Raw genomic sequence first — 17,223 nt, 5'->3', positions numbered from 1 at the left:
GCAGGGCAGATTGGTTCGCAAAGTGAATATATTTGCCCTGCTCATGGTTATATTTATAAAGCTGAATAAGAGGGTGCAAACAGAATTGCAAATTTTTTGTTCACAATGCGAATGTCGAAAGGGGCTTTATAAATATGTCACAATTCGCAAATCTTTCTGTGCACACACTGTGACTCAATTATGCCACAACTTTGGTGGCGGATAAAATATTCTCAAAACAGTTTTGCAAACTGCAAATTTATGTTACTGTCAACGCTATTTTCGCGCACAACAACCTCGCACATTGGGTGCGCTCACACAAACTCCTGTCTCATTTGTGCACCATTTGTGAAAATTTATTCACACTGCGAATTTGCAAAAACCGGAAAGACGGGCAGAGCAGTGCAATATATTGCGTTCATGCACAATACAACCATTTGCGAAAAATATGCACTGCGCAAACTTTATAAATGACCTCCAATGTGTTTTTAGGGTATTGACAACTGCTTGAGGTGATAATTATGAGTGGAATAAGCCCCTCACCAGAAACAGAACCACTAGAATAAATGCTAGTGCAGCACATCACCAACCTCTCTATACAAGCTGTGTGTGCCAAGCGTTGCTGACAACAACCATCACCTCGCAATGGACCTGGCTCTCTATACATTTATCATTTTACAGAATACTATTTATCAAATTACATTTTAATGTTGGTGCAAGTATTGGAGATGACGATGGCCCCAGGTGCAAAGGGTCTGTTGGGAAAAGTCTTTAGCAACTTTGCTTACTTTTTCAGTTCTCAGTTTGGGGAAAAGAATATTTTGGACTTGTTGAAACCCTGAGAAAATGCACCAGGTTGGGTCAAGTGCTCACACACTTGGATATTTACTAAAACAGCCCCAATACGAGACAGGCGAGGAGAATTCAGTAGGTAGTACAGACTTAAAGCCTTACATTAAATTCCAAAGCCAAATTAAAAAGTATGGTTTCCATGAGGGGACAATCCCTGATTTAACATTTTTAGAAAAGTCTCATAAAAAAAGTCCAAGAGGCCCCTGTTGAAAGGGTAAATGTTTAAGGACGGTACGTTTTGATGACATCTTTTATAACTCTACGGCAAATGGGGCAGCAGGCATTAATCTGCTTCTTGAGCTTCAAACCGCAGCTACTGCAGAGGCACATGTGACCACAGGTGTAGATGACAGTTTCAACCTCTTTGTCAAAGCAAACTGCACATTCTCCAACTTTGTTTCCTTGTGGTTCTGGAGGGGCAAAGACTGGTGACACGGGAGGACTCAATGGGGAACTTGGAGCCGTCACTGAAAGAAATAAATTACAATATGTTACAAACACCATAATATTCTATAACTATCCTCAAAGATAATTTCATCCTGAAGAGTACATGCTAAAAATTCATTAGGCAAATACAAGAATTCATCTGCACTCAATCTATTAACATATATTTAAGACAATGAGACATTATGTGCCTTACAATGAATTACTTAAGCAACAGAGTTTATTTAAAACTAAATTAAAAAAAAATATATATATAAAAAAAATTATATATATATATATATATATATATATATATATATATAAAATATTGCCCTTTTACATCTCTTGCCTTGAACCACCATTTCGTGATGGTCTGTGTGCTGCCTCAGAGATCACCTGACCAGAAATACTGCAGCTCTAACTGTAACAGGAAGAAGTGTGGAAAGAAAATACAGAACTCTGTCTGTTAATTGGCTCATGTGACCTGATATATGTGGTATGTTTGTGTGCACCGTGAATCCTAGGATCCTAGAGGGCGGCCCTTATATTTTAAAATTGCTATTTCCTATTTATGATTACCCAATGGCACATACTACTAGAAAAGTATATTATTATGAAAATGGTTTATTTACATGAAGCAGGATTTTACATATGAGCTGTTTTATGCAATATCTTTTTATAGAGACCTACAATGTTCGGGGGGCGGGGGGTATAGTTTTCCTTTAAGCTACAAAAAAATGCCTTACCCTTTAAATACATCAATTCCTATTTTATTTAAAGGGTAAGGCATTTTTTGGTAGCTTAAGGCACAAAATGTCTCAATGTCTTAAATATATTGTTAATGGGGTTGAGTGCAGAGGACTTCTTGTATTTGTCTAAATATATATATGTACATAGTATAAATAAATCCTTCAACATTCTTTTAAAAATGACCTTAAATGTTATCCTTCGTTATCCTAAATAGATTTTTTCCTATTTAATTTTACGATACTTACATGGTCATAGAATTCTGACATAAAAACACACTGTTGGGATCACTATGGACCACGAAACATGTGTAATGATCTATTGTAACTGCTATAAACTTACCTAAGGAAGACTCAGATGCAGAAGAGGACCTGTTCACACTGAAGGCCAAATCTGAATCACTGTCATAAGGGGAACCACTTGGTGATCCAGAGGGAGACAGAACACTGGACTGAACAGTACCTGAAAGCAATAAAAGTATTGTTTAATCATTTATTTTTATACAACATACAAGAAACTAGCTAGTCTGAAAATGATGCGAACATACACAATTCTATTTGTAATATATGCTTTCTCAGTTCAGGTCAATTGAACACCCACATTATTTCCTGTAATTAAAATATACAGGCAAACAACCCAAAACTGAGCCAGAACCCCAACAAGAAATTGACCCCTGAAGCTAATCTAAAGCTTAATGCTTTTTATTAAAACCTGTAAACATCTTTATACCCCTTTATAATAATTTGCAGATCCAACAAAAAGTTTTTTCTGAAACGTCTCTACATAAATATTTAAATTATACATAAATCTACATAAATGTATTTTACATAAATTATGAGGCAGATTTATCAAAAGTCGAATAGTAAATTCTAATTCAAATTTTTGAGTTTAAAAATGTACACATTGGATTTTAATCCCCCTATTCAAATGTGAGATTTATCACAACTCGACCATGGAAACAGTCCTAATTAGTGATGGGCGAATTTGTCCCGTTTCGCTTCGCCATGAATTTTGCAAATTTTCCGTGAAATGGACAAAAAATTTGCGAATTTATTCGGCGAAATGGCCAAATTCGCCATGAATTTGTGCCTGGCTAATAAATTCGCCCATCACTAGTCCTAATTTGAATATCCGCCTCCAATGGCAGATGTCCGTTGAGCCATTTGGAAATGTTAATAGTCTTCCTGACATTCAAGGTTTTTTTGGGGAGAAAATTTTGATTTGTATGAATCGAATACGATTCAAATCGTCTGATTGAATATTAGCTATTCATAGCTATTCAACTTTTTTCTTAAATAACCTCCCAGTGAGTATGTTTTTAATTAATTCGAAATTCAACCTTTGATAAATGGGCCTCCCCATATACACATACATTTATCTGAAAGATTGTATGATGTCACCATTAATGTGTCATGATGCCTTTTTTTATCATATACAGAACGGAGTTATATAATATTTGGAAATATCTATGGTTATATGGTGGTTAGCTGACAATTTGGTCTTGGTCCTAAATAAAAACATTGACTACATAAACACACTAAGGTGCAAAAGTTGAAACAGGTCTAATGACACTTATTGACCAATCACCACATAGCAGTTATTGGTCTAAGGAACACTGAACATATTTTTGTAAAATAAACGTCTGTCTTCCAAGCTGTTACATGAATAAATGTGTATAATGCTGCCTTTGCATGTTACTAACACAAAGAATTGAGTTTGTTCCCACAGAAGCCATGAACAATACCTAAATCACAAGCCCCCTCCACTTAGCAGAATTCAGAACGGCAAATATTATCCCACAAATAAAAATAACTCAGAGTCAGGAGACACTTTAAAAGGTCTTGGGAAATGCACTTGGTCTCATGGTTCGCGATGCAGAGAGGAAACTGCAAAACCACAAGAGCAGTCCCATGGTGGCCTAAAGGCAAACACATTCAAAGAAATGCTCCAGAGCCAGGAGAAGTCAAATGTCATCTTCTACAAACTGCTACTTGCAAAGAGTGAGGAACAACTGAAACTGAAATTTGGATGCCAGACCTAAACTTTAAACCAGACTATAGCTTTACTACTCACTGAAATTACATATATGTGATTATGATACGGATGATGTTGATCAAAGCCAACCCTATTCTCATACAGTTGTTTATAGCTAATTGCAAAGGAATTAAAAATGTCACAAATTTGATTTTAAATCAGCAGATCTGCATAATTATCATATAGGAGTTTAGATAAACGACACAGGCAATTGGCTTCTTATAACGCTTTAGAATGAATGGGAAGCACCTGGGTAGTACTGGGCGAATAAATTTGGCAAGTGCAAATTTGCGGCAAATTTCCAAGTTTCGCCGCCAGTGAATAAATTTGTGAAACTCCCGTGAAAATTTGCTGGCGTCAAAAAGATTTGGACGCGCGTCGGAAACCGTTGCGTGTCAACACTATTCGGACACCCATTGACTTAAACGACTGTGTCAAAATTGACTCGGGCGTCTAAATTTACGAGGGGGTCAAAATTCGAGTTTCACAGAAAACGGGAGAAATTCACCCATCCGTAACCCTGGGGCAATTGTTTTACATCTTATTACTTCTGCTTTTCCTAAGAAAGCAACAACAGTATGGCCCATTAACAGTATTTACCATAGATGTCCAATATACAACCACAGTACACTTTATTAATCTCTAAATATCTTGCCAAGTGTATGGTTTATGGTGGAGCAATTATAAACAATACACAATAAAATAATCTACAAATAAAAAATAACCAAAATGTTATGTGCAATCTAGATAATATGATAAGATGAATTTATTACATACCCACTATTTTTATCTGGTTGATAATTCCTTGAATAGTGAAGAACATCCATAGAGGTTGTGAGGTGTCTACACACATCAGCATTCCACGATTGTTTCCATTTATGCCGTGATGAACTTCACCGCTGGGTAGAAGTGAAAAACTATGGATATCCCAATTTCCCAGTGTGTACAGCCCCTGGTGAACTACCCAATACTCCTTTCTGTCCAATAGATAATCGGGGTTAGCTGGGAGATCATAGGTCCGTAATGTGCTTGGATCACATGACGTAATACCAAAAGAGAAGGAGCTATAGTAAGGCAGAGGCAGTTGACTAGTTTCAGTGAAGAGTGTCTCACCAATATGGACTGGCCGCTCTGTGAATACTATAGTCCTATTACTCTCCTGCCAGTTGGTAAATGCCACCGTTCTGTCTGGAGAGAGTGTGATGTCAGCACCCCGAGTAGGATGAAAATGAAGTTCCATGTCCAACAGTGTGGGAATACCCTGTCGTTGCCTTCTGTTTGGGCAACATGGTATAGAATGATTATCTGTTGGTGCTGGTAAACGACCCAAGTTCAGGTTAGCAATTTTGGCTACCACCTGGTTGTTCTCCAGTTCATTGTTGTTGAAGTTAGCAGAATCATGGCTGGTCTGAGGCACGCAAGTACTAAGTCGGGGGCTGCTGAGGCGACTAGGCGCCATCGTATCGGCAAACATGCTATCTGTAGGAGACACAAAATATAAATCAGTCATTGTTTATAGGGTTGTATCTCATTTTGGGCATGAGTACTGCCATTCCCTGAGAAAAAAAAACCATATAAATAAGCCTTACTGCCAATACAAAGTTTCACTGGCGGTTGTGTCAAGTTACAACATTGTACTGTAAATACTGTTCATCGGATGTTTACTAAAATCTGAAATTTCGCACTATTTTCTGAAAACCACTTCGACCAAACTCCAGTGCACATTTTTATCAATAAATTTACTCGAAAAAAAATCTGGTACGGGAAAAGACTTGATAAAATCGCGAACAATCAGAATCGCACAATTCTTTCAGATTTGACTAATTTTTTAGGATTATTGATCCTTTTGTGTATGACAAACCTAATTTCAATACCGGCTCTTCTATGCTGTTGAATGTACAGAAATATCCTTATAATACACAAAAGCCATGAATATCTTGTAAATTATATCCTTATAAATGGTGAGTTCTGATGTCATCAGTTATAAATGGTGAATTCTGATGTCATTTCTGTCACATGACTGACTGAAACTTGTGTATTATAATAAATAATAAATAAAGTACCCCCAGTTGCAAAATATGAGGATATTAGAAGTTATCTCGGAGTTCCATGACCTGGAACCTTCGGCCTCGTATTTTTATATAGTCATTAAACTCCTCGGTAACTTATAATATCCTTATATTTTACAAGAGGGGGTACTTTATTCACTATATAATACACAAAAGCCATGAATATCCTGTAAATTATATCCTCATAAACGGTGACTAGTGATGTCATCAGTTATAAACGGTGAGTAGTGATGTCATTTTTGTCACAACTCACTAAAACTTGTGTATTATAATAAATTAAGTACCCCTTCCATAACACATAACAACATAACTGACTCCTTATTTTCCCTAAAAAGGTAAATACAAAATAAAAAATAAAATCTGTCAAGCACAATGGCAACCCCCACTTATAAGTATAAATGGAAAATATATTTTCAACCAATGTCGAATCCTCACAGCTGCTGCATGTCAGCAATGTCTGTTATGAAAGTCTGCCTTTGGGCTTGCAGCCACTCCAGGCTTTTGTAATAAACAATAAGTATGTGAGCACATGATTTAGTGTTGACTTGAGTTGTAGGTGTTTCAACGCTCTGGGGCCTGATAACATATGAAGCAATGCTGAATATCATTTCATATGTCTAACTGGGAAGAGGCTGCCTCAAATCACAGAGCTAGGGGATGAAGTCATGTTTAGTGAACATTTCCCCTGGTCTGTTTTTGTTTAATCTTCCCTAAAATCAAAGCAGATTTTGGTTTGTTTTCTCATGCTTCCTAGAGATTAATGCAAATTCTAACGGGTGACTACAAACGATTCATGATTGAAGTTGATTTTCCCTTAAATATGAGGTTATTGTTTATATTGTGCCTCTCTGTATCACCATGGAGGTTACAGACCCTGTCAACTGGCTGGATTTTTTGACTTGTCTTGTGTTTTTGCAGCCCTGGTGGTGGAGGAAAAATTGTGGTCAGGATGTATCAGGTCATGGGCAAAAATAACCCTCATTTTGTTCCTAGACTCTTCACAATTCACAAAAGTGGAGAAAGTCCATTTTGGAGTAAAAGTGGTGGTAAACTGGTATAAAATACTTTCTCCATATTCACAAACAGAAATCCGCCTAAATTTCTTCCTTTTAGTGAAGGAAAGACAGTTTACAGACACTTTTATGAATGTGTCTTTTAAACGACATAAAAATTATAAACAACATTTTCTCCCGACATTTTAAAAATGCTCAGTAAAGCTCAGTATAACTCAATTCTAAGATAACTTGCTTTGCTTTGGATCAGCCAATCTTTATTTCAAAACTCTTGTAGGTGCCCCATTGGGGAGTTATCAGCATATTAATAGGGATTAGCATTTTATAGTCAGGACACAAGTTTCTATCTAACCCTATAGGTGTAAAAGACTCCTTAACAAAACAAGTAAAACACTGATTAAACAAAAAATGCGCTTTATACAATTTTATATGTAAAATGTTTTTAGCAAAACTTGTGTAGTTTTACTAGTTTTAGCTTAATGAATGAGGCAATATTAGCAACTTGAGTGAATGTATTATCTAAAGGAAAAGTAACTTTTTTAGTTTTAGCAGCAGTTAGACACTTGACTTAAGGTAATAAAACATTTTTGATACAAATCCCAATAATAGGCAAAATAGCATTTTTTGTATTTGCACCCCTCCTCTGCAACTCTCTCCCACGGTCTGTCCGACTTTCGTGGCGCTATATAAATACATGTTAATAATAATAATAATAATATATTTTGTTGCAGAAGTGGAATTACACAAACAATGCTCCAATGCTCTCATGTTTTACTTTATATACAGGAGAAATCTAATAATATTTATATGGATTAGATATCCATAGCACCCTACATGGAGAAAATAGAACATGTTAAACCATGCCCTTTATTTAATTTAGTAACAGTTATGACCAGCAATGCAACATACACTACACTTCCCCACAACTTCCACTTCACTTACCCCAAAACCTTCATTTTAGTATGAGAAATGGATCTGTCAAATATAAATAGGTTTGGATATATTTGCCATTTTTATAGGTCGGCAGGTCCCATTCGCTAAAATGTAGAATATAGTTTTCCATGCTGTTAGAATCAATTAAAAAGCAAATGTGATTAGCATGCCCAGAGAAAGAGGATGGCTAGGATTCATATGAAAAGGAGGAGGATTTTTTGTGATCCATTTTCTTGAAGAGGTAGAATGTAATGAAAAAACATCAGGGAAGTTAATCAGTTAGACCAGAGTGAATCAGGGGCAGGGTATGCCGAGTCCCCTATTTCTTTTTCCCATTCGCTGCCTTTTATGGCCAGGAATTCTCTTAGATTTATAACAAGGCAGGGATGTTTTTTTAACAAAGGGCCCATAGCGCTGCACTTAAAATATCACACCATCAACAAAGAAAATAACACAGAAAAATAAAACAAAGTGATATACAAAGGATGTTTGTACTCTTAAATTACTTTATATGCCAGATCTTCTGGTGAGCTGCATAAAATTCTGCTCCCCCAGAGAACATGTAGAAAGCGTTCTCGTACTAGAAAAGGGGATGTTCCAATCTCACAGGATATAAACAGAGCATGACACAAAGATAGACCAAATCCTGTGAACTTTAATACGGAAGGCTCTGTTCTTCATCAAATACTTGTAGTACATTTCCAATACTTATATGAGTGGTTTCTGCAGCAGTTGGAATTGTATGGAATTTTTTGAAGCACAAATCTTTGCGGAATCTATGGCGTGCCAGGGGCAGCTTCATTGGACAATACTTTTCTCCAAACACTAAATATTAGTAATAATGACATTGCTTCCTTGGACAAAGACATTCTGCACGGATATCAGCACAATCTTCTTAAACCCAGTAGGGGGGGCTGTTTTCTCCGTTATGCCATTGTATGTAAATACAAATAGGCAGAGGTACAAGGACTCATTTACTAGCTGGATGGCAATGTACAAAATGCTAAATTGGCATAATGCATTATTCATTTCAATTGTATTTTTTCCTAGAATTGCAGCATCCTTGTGTGAACTCCAAATATATTGCAAGTAGGCATCATCTCTATTTCTATTTAAAGGTATGGGACCAGCTAGCTGGAAACCCGTCTCCCATAGACTCCATTTTATCCAGATAATCCAAATTTTAAAAAATAATTTCCCTTTTTTGTCCTGTAAATAATAGAACAGTACAGTAACTAATATATAATTAATTTTTATTAGTGATGCACCGAATCCAGTATTTTGGATTTGGCCGAACCCCAAATCCTTTGCCAAAGATTTTGGCAAATACCTAACAGAATCCGAATTTGTATATGCATATTAGGGGTGGGAAGGGGCAAACATTTTTTACTTCCTTGTTTTGTGACAAAAAGTTTTTCCCCTCCCCACTCCTAATTTGCATATGCAAATTAGGATTCGGATTAAGTTCGGCCGGGCCGAAGAATCCTGCTGAAAAAGGCCGAATCCCGAACCGAATCCTGGATTCGGTGCATTCCTAATTTGTATTAGAGGTAAAATCAGCCTATTGGTTTATTGAATTTTTAAATTATTGTAGGCTTAAGGTATGAAGATCCAAATTATGGAAAGATACGTTATTCGGTAAGCATTCTGGATAACAGATGCCATACCTGTATATAGAGCGCTCCTTTCTGCAAGTGGGTAAGCAGGGTGCTTTAGTATGGTAAATGGTGCCGGCTTCACAACAATGCCAAATACATTTAAATGTAATAGACAGGTAGGCACTCCAAAAAGTAGCTGGCTAAAAACCTACTTTATTATATAGCAGGGCATGGGTGCACATTACCCACTTTAAAGGAGAAGGAAAGGTTAAAACTAAGTAAGCCTTATCAGAAAGGTCCATCTTAATATACCAGTAAACCCCCAAAGTAGTGCTGCTCTTAGCCCCCTGTCAAAAGAAATACTGCATTTCTTTCCTTCTATTGTGTACTCATGGGCTTCTGTATCAGACTTCCTGCCTTCAGCTTAAACCTCATTGCCCTGGGCAAGAGCATGCTCAGTTTGCTCCACCCCCTTCTCTGCTGTAATCTGAGCCCAGAGCAGGGAGAGACTCAGGCAGGAAGTGATGTCACACCACGTTAATACTACAGCTCCTATCCTAAACAAACAGAGAGTTTCTAGAGCTTTTTACTCAGGTATGGTATAACATTCTACAGAATAAATATAGCATTCTAGCTTGCACTATTGCAGCTAATCTATTGGCAATAAAATGCCTCCGTAGCTTTCCTTCTCCTTTAATGGCAAGTGCCAAACAAAATAAGATAGAAACAAGAATGCAGTTTATAACTATAGTGCAATAACCTATAGGCGCATCATAGTTCTGTCCTATATTTATCAATTTATATTTATTGGGTTCACTATCGCACATTCCATTTATGCACTTGGAACCCCGGACGTTGATACTGAAAAGCAGGTGTAAACACCAGGGCTCCTTTTGCATGTCATTCACATTAGCTACCACTATAGCTTATATTTCAGTTAGGTGCAGAAAGAGTGTAATTAAATGCTATTAAACACAGTGCAAAAATGTTTGTTTTATGAATTGAAAAACTTGAAAACTTACACCACAATGCAGTTTGGGAAATGAGGTCATGTGCCATGCCATAATATTTCGTTGACTATTTATGGCAAATTAATGTAAATAAATATATAAAATATAGTTTTTCCCCTTACATGCAATGAATACTTATTTCACGGTTATTTTACTTCATTAATAAATCACAAGATTTTCTAGAACTAAGGGCCTTATTTGTACGCTGTATTTTATTTTAAAAAAAGTTCTAGACGCTAGAATCCACGATTTCACCTTAATTTATCATTAATAAAAAAAGCATGATTTAATTGATCGGGGAAAACTCTTTAAAATCGAGCAATAATCTGAATTGTACAATTTTTTCTGATTTTTTTCCTGAAAAGCCAGAAATAGTCAGATTTTTGGGCTAATTTCAGCGCAGGCCACAGAAACTTCCAAATAGGATAGCAACCTCTCCCATTGACTTATATACAACCTCGGCAGGTCTGAGATGCCGGATTTTCAAATTCAGCCTTTTTTTTTCAGATTAATTCAAGCATTGAGCTTGAATAAATCCCCAAAAATGTGGGGTTTTTTTCAACTAAAAATTTTAAAATAAACCTAGATTTTTTTGTTTTTTGCAGTCAGACTTTAATAAAAAAAAAACCTAAATCTTTATATATTGTTGCCCTACACACAGAAATGTTTTGTATATAGCGAATCCCTCTCCTGGAGAGCTTGCAATCTAATTTTAGGAGCACGAGGCCCTGAAAGGTTAATGACCTGTCAAAGGTCAGAGACAGCGAGTGGAAAGAGGAACTGAATATAGTGTTTAACCCACACATCCCAAAGGCTGATAGACGGAAGTCTCAGCAGATTTTGCCATAAGAGGTAATACGATGAGCTAATGCTTTTGTAAAAATACAAATTGATATGACAAAGGGGCCTGAGAATTTCTGGAAGTGCCAGTAATCTCAAGGAGTGCACAGGCCGACTCCAGAGGCACAGAGCATCCAGGAATGATAACCATGACACTAAAGTGGGTTTTGGGATTAAGCGCTTTCACCTGACCTCTTAAGACTTCATGACACTCAAGTGAGAAGACACATATAACATCACCAAGTTGACTATTTTCAGCCCCTGTGTCATTGCAGCTAAAATCTCAGACGGCAAAACTCAAACCTGTGTTTCTCAAAAGACATGACAGTTTTCTGTAGGCATTTTTAATCCATCAGCAAAACAAGCAGACTGCCAGCCTCACAAATCAAAAGAACAGCATGATGTGCATGACATTTCATTGCAGGATAATAACCGAGAGGTGGGAAAGGCAGAGGGTCTTTGAACATAACAATAAGCATCACCCGCAATTGTCAGGGACTTGGTAAATGTCAGGCCAACAGCATTGATTTCTGGGGCACAGGGTGAACATTAAATATATGTGAAAAAAAGAGTAAAATAGGTTTCAAAACAAAACAGAAAACAAACCCAAAGTTTTTCTTTAAAATGTCAGCAGTTCGAACAAAATTAAAAAGTTTGTAACAGTTTCTTCGGGTTACTAACTGTCTATAAGTATTTAGCAAAATATTAGGGGACTGGGCATGTTGCAATTTTTCATCCGTGTATTCATTTCTTTATATAACTGGAAGCAGCCATGATTGTTCTGATGAGGCAACCTTTATCAAAGGCTTTAATGAAACAAGTGACCTGTTGGGGATTGATTTTTAAATGAGCAATGGACATATGCACGGTTGCCAGAAAGCTCCAGGCATTAAAATTTACATATGCACTGCCTAATGGGTCCTGAATATCTCACATTTAGCAACGGTCAATTTCAGATTCATGTGAATTTTTTATTTAATTCGAATATACTCATAATTCGACTGGGAAGGTTATTTAAGAAAAAATTTGAATGTCTGATATTTGATTGAATGGTTCTGACCTGAAAATTCAACTCATATTCGATACGTACAAATCGAGTTTTTCTCCAAAAAACCCTCAAATGTCAGGAAGGTTATGAATGGAGGTGGCAAATATTCGAATTAGGACTGTTTCCATGGTCAGGATGTGATAAAGCTTGCATTCGAATTTACATTTGAATAGGGGGATTAAAATTTGCACGTGTGAATTTTGACACTCGAAAATTCGAATTTACTGTTCGACCCTTGATAAATCTTCCCCAATTTGCCTAAAAAGATATGGCAAAGATAAAGAGTAGAACTAACAGTATAGCAGCACTGAACCATTAAAGGAGAAGGAAAGGCTTCGTGCACTTGGGGGTGCCAAGTGAATGTATTTACTTAGCTGAAACCGGGGGTTATTCCAGTGAGCGATCCTCTTCCGGGTTCTTCTTTCTTCAAATTTCCCGGGGCAGATGCATGCGCAGTTGAACGAAAAAGGCGACTTTTTAGTTAAAGTTCGGCTTTTTGTTCTACTGCGCATGTGCAGCCGCACATAGGTAAACAAAAGAGAAGCTCTCCGTGGTGCTCACTGGTATAACCCGGGGGCAGACAGTTTTCTGCTAATAGGAGAACCAGAACAGGGTTTCAGGTAAGTAAATACAATCACTTGGGGGTGCCTTTTGGCCATTTGGCAACCCTAAGTGGAAGAAGGCTTTCCTTCTCCTTTAAAGTCCAGTTATGGGATACCTTATCCCAGAAAGCTCTGAATTATAGGAATGCCATCTCACACGGACTATATTTTAATCAAATAATTTTTAAATTAAATAATTATTAAATTAGAGTTTTTAAAAATGATTTCCTTTTTCTCTGTAATAATAAACCAGTACCTTGTACTTGATCCCAACTGAGATATAGGTCATCATTATTAGAGGCAAAACAATCCTATTCGGTTTAATGAATGATTTTTAGCAGACTTAAGGAATGGAGATCCAAATTATGGAAAAAATCTTTATCTGGTACATTCCAGATAATAGATCCTATACCTATGCAATATTCACATGTAAAATTGTATTTATTATTTCATCCCCAGAGATCTCATCCGTTAGATATGTGACATGACCCATTAAACTGCACATAAACAAACTACAAAGTATGTATGATAGATTAATACAGGTTCAGAATATTCTTTCTCTGCATTTATCTCTTGATGCGTCAATGCTAGTTTTGATTTATTTGTTTAAAATACGACTGGACATCTCTCATACAGGGAGAAGGTGAGTCATAAACAAAGTACAGAAAATGAAGTAATAAGGAAGTCAGAAGCAATAAGAAGTAGAGAAAAGGCCCTGTAGAAAGTTAATAGTCCTTCAGAAAATATAAAATCAGGGCGATCAAAGTAACATTGCTACACGTAAAAGCAGTTAATTTCTAAAAGAAACATCAGCTGCAAACCTCAAACCAAAAAAATAACTGTTCATCCAGGCTTTTCACTCTCTAAGGGGTCAACCGTCAACCAAGATGAAAGCCAAAATGCATCAGCCTTTTATTTCAATGAGGTAATTTGTTGACCCTATTTTTCTTAGTGGTTGGAAGTTTCCAAGATCTTTAAAATGAATTAGAACACTCCTTTAGTCGCTGATAAGATGGGATGCTGGTGTTTCTCTGGAGGGTCAAGTGCTGGACTTTCTAAAAACCTTGCTCGATAACACAGGAATGCAATGTAAGAGGCACTAAAGAGTCTCTTGTGGGAGATACAAGATATACAGTAGGCAGCATCAATGACGGCCAGTGGAAAAGGGGGTTAACATGAGATCCATGATGAACAGTACACAGTTGGCAAGAGGTAATGCTTCACAAGATAAAAGGAAGCCTTATTCAATCTACTTTGCCTCTAGCCATTGAAGTAAACAGCTCAGTCACAGAACCTCATGCAAGACACAAGTAGCTAATGGCAGGGCACTTAAAATAGTTTGCTCTCTTAATTTACTGTGATGTATATAACTGAGGAATACAAGCCTCTAAGTGTATACAGGAGGATTACTTAATTTCACAAAAAAAGTGTAAGTCTTGTTGAAATAAAAAAACATCAAGAGATGAACAATAAGGACCAAATTAAATTGATGACATGCACCTTAAGAACAGGAATGTCTCACTACAAACAAGCACTATATGCTTATTTTGCACGGCACCTTAACCCACCTTCCCATAGCCCAAGGGTCATACACAAGGGTCTAGCTAAACTGAGAGACTAAAGGATGTCATGGCTTATAACCAGATTGGTCTGATTTTGTGTGGCCTGTACAGAGTGTCAGACTGGAGGGTAAATTGTGGCACAAGAAGCATGCAACACTTATTAGTCAGCTACACTGACATGTTCACTAGCAATTACAGGAATATGCCAGTATCACTTCAATACATTATTAGTATACATTTTTAGAAATGTTATAGATAATGCAATATAAATAAAATATGATTAATGGAAACATGCCACTTTGGTCATATAATAAGCTATATAGACAAGACCACACTAGCACACGAGACATGTGTGTGCAGGGCAAGCCCTTGCAAAAGTTTTACTGCGGTGGTGCAACGTTTCGGGGCTCCGCCCCTTTGTCAAGCATAATACATACAGGTGTGGATGAACATTTTAAGGGCAAACCAATTAGGAGGTTGCCGTATCCTCCAATCACTGTGCACCGAGCAAAGCCAAATATCTGCACAACGGGTGTGCGAGAGTCTACTCCAATTGAAGTCATATAATAAGCTATACATTGTTGTCTTACTGTAACCAAACATAATGTGTAATAAATGAGGAAATAGACCCGTGAGACCGAAACAATGTATCTTGCATTTGCAAACGAGACAGAAAAACAAATATGATTTACCTAGTAGCTGAACTTCTTGAGTGATCCCATATACATCAATCAATGCCCAGATAGGACTGGAGACTTTCACCCCACAATGAAATAATATGGGCTCCTCATCATTCACACTGTAGAAGACTCTTCCATGTCGGTCAACCCAAAATGCCAGGATATTATCCCGCTGAGCAAACCTTTCGGGCAAAGCTTTGGCCCAGTACCCAGGTCGGGTGACTAAATCAGGACAAGCATATTTTGGTATATCTTCTAACTTCATTTGCGCTGGGTCATGTATAGTAAACCCAAAACGAAGTGCCCCACTCCAACCATGGTGTACAGATACCAGCTTCAGGCGGACCTTTTCATACAAGTGAATTGGCCGACTAGTAAAAGTTATTCCATTACAAAAGCTGTTGCGTCGGATGGCTTTCCTTCCGTAAGTGTCCAAGCGGATATTTTTGCCCTTGGCTTGGCAGTGGAAACGTGGAGACTCTGTTCGTGAGAGGACAAGTCTTCTCTCCTGGCCACAGTGAAGAAATGTGTAGCAAGGCCGATTGGCCCCTGCCCGGCTATGATGGCTGGTGTCTGTAACAGAAAACAATAAAAAAAAAAACCTTTAGCGTTATACAAAAACAAACATGTGAAGCTATTTATGCCTTCAGATTATAATGCATTCATCAAAAAATATTGCTGGTGTCACTCTGATTTAGAATTTTTTGTTTTTGAGCAGCAGATCTCAAATAACAGTTAACAGTGCAGGGGGCAGATCTTGATCCAATAAATCCAAAGCACTACAAACTAAAGGTGGCCATACATGGGCCGATAAAAGCTGCCGACAGACAGTCGTCATCTTATTGGCCCGTGTATGGGGCTCTCCGACGGCCTCTCTGATCGATATGTGGACGAAAGTCGGGCAGATGTCGATCGGACAAGACTACAAATCCCGCTGGATCGTGTCCGCATTTGTTCGTTGATAAGGTCCCACAATCTGACCGCCTGTTACTCTTCATTATGATCCGATCGTTGGGCCCTAGGGCCCACGATCGGATCAGCACCAAATAGCCCACGTCAAGGTGGGCATATTGGGGAGAGATCCGCTCGTTTGGCGACATTGCCAAACAAGCATATCTCTCAGTGTATGGCCACTTTAACACGTTAAAGTCCAATTAGGGGATTAGGTAGAGGCCCTGGCCTAGTCACTCGCCAGTAATATACAATTTGTAAAAGATTGATACCAATACCTTGTCTGCTACAAATGGAGGGTTCCCAATCTTTATTCCATGGTGCTCATGACACTTCACAGTGATCAAAGTTTCGGGACCGCATGGCCCTAGTGATCAATGAGGAAGGGCCATGCGGTCCCGAAACGTTTGATCACCGTGAAGTGTCATGAACACCATGGAATAAAGATTGGGAACCCCCCATTTGTAGCAGACAAGGTATTGGCGTCAATCTTTTTCAAATTGTATATTACTGGCGAGTGGCTAGGCCTAATCCCCTAATTGGACTTTCATTAACATGTTAAAGTGGCCATACACTGAGAGATATGCTCGTTTGGCAATGAGCACCATGGAATAAAGATTGGGAACCCCTCACCTTAACATGTTAGCATGGTCAGCCAATGTGGAACTTCAGGAAAAAAATGCACATTTCCAGGTAATTGAAACTGAACAAAAAATATATATATTCTAAACTATTATGATACAGATATATTTTATTTCAAACAAGATTGAGATTCTGTCGTAGTCATAATAAAAACCATGCATACATACATGAGTACACAGTATTTATTGCAGGCTTACGATAGGAAACCACAAGCACCTTTGGTTTCTTTTAATTCAAAGA

At 37.6% G+C, this 17,223-nt stretch overlaps 1 protein-coding gene across 1 annotated transcript in view; it reads right to left on the bottom strand.

Annotated features, from left to right (window-relative positions):
* Nucleotides 1-665: 665 nt before the first annotated feature.
* Nucleotides 666-17,223, bottom strand: part of neurl1b.S (neuralized E3 ubiquitin protein ligase 1B S homeolog) — a 57,632-nt gene continuing 41,074 nt past the window's right edge. The window contains exons 2-5 of the mRNA XM_018256141.2: nucleotides 15,403-15,963; nucleotides 4,813-5,514; nucleotides 2,344-2,463; nucleotides 666-1,298 (exon numbers count right to left, since the gene is read on the bottom strand). Of these exons, the coding sequence (XP_018111630.1) occupies nucleotides 1,054-1,298; nucleotides 2,344-2,463; nucleotides 4,813-5,514; nucleotides 15,403-15,963 (1,628 nt within the window). The 3' untranslated portion in view covers nucleotides 666-1,053. The remainder of the gene's footprint in view (nucleotides 1,299-2,343; nucleotides 2,464-4,812; nucleotides 5,515-15,402; nucleotides 15,964-17,223) is intronic.

The sequence above is a fragment of the Xenopus laevis genome, chromosome 3S (genome assembly GCF_017654675.1).
Source record: "Xenopus laevis strain J_2021 chromosome 3S, Xenopus_laevis_v10.1, whole genome shotgun sequence".
Taxonomy (NCBI): Eukaryota; Metazoa; Chordata; class Amphibia; order Anura; family Pipidae; genus Xenopus; species Xenopus laevis.
Note: the sequence above shows the minus strand (reverse complement) of the source record. Positions and strands in the feature narration are given on the sequence as shown.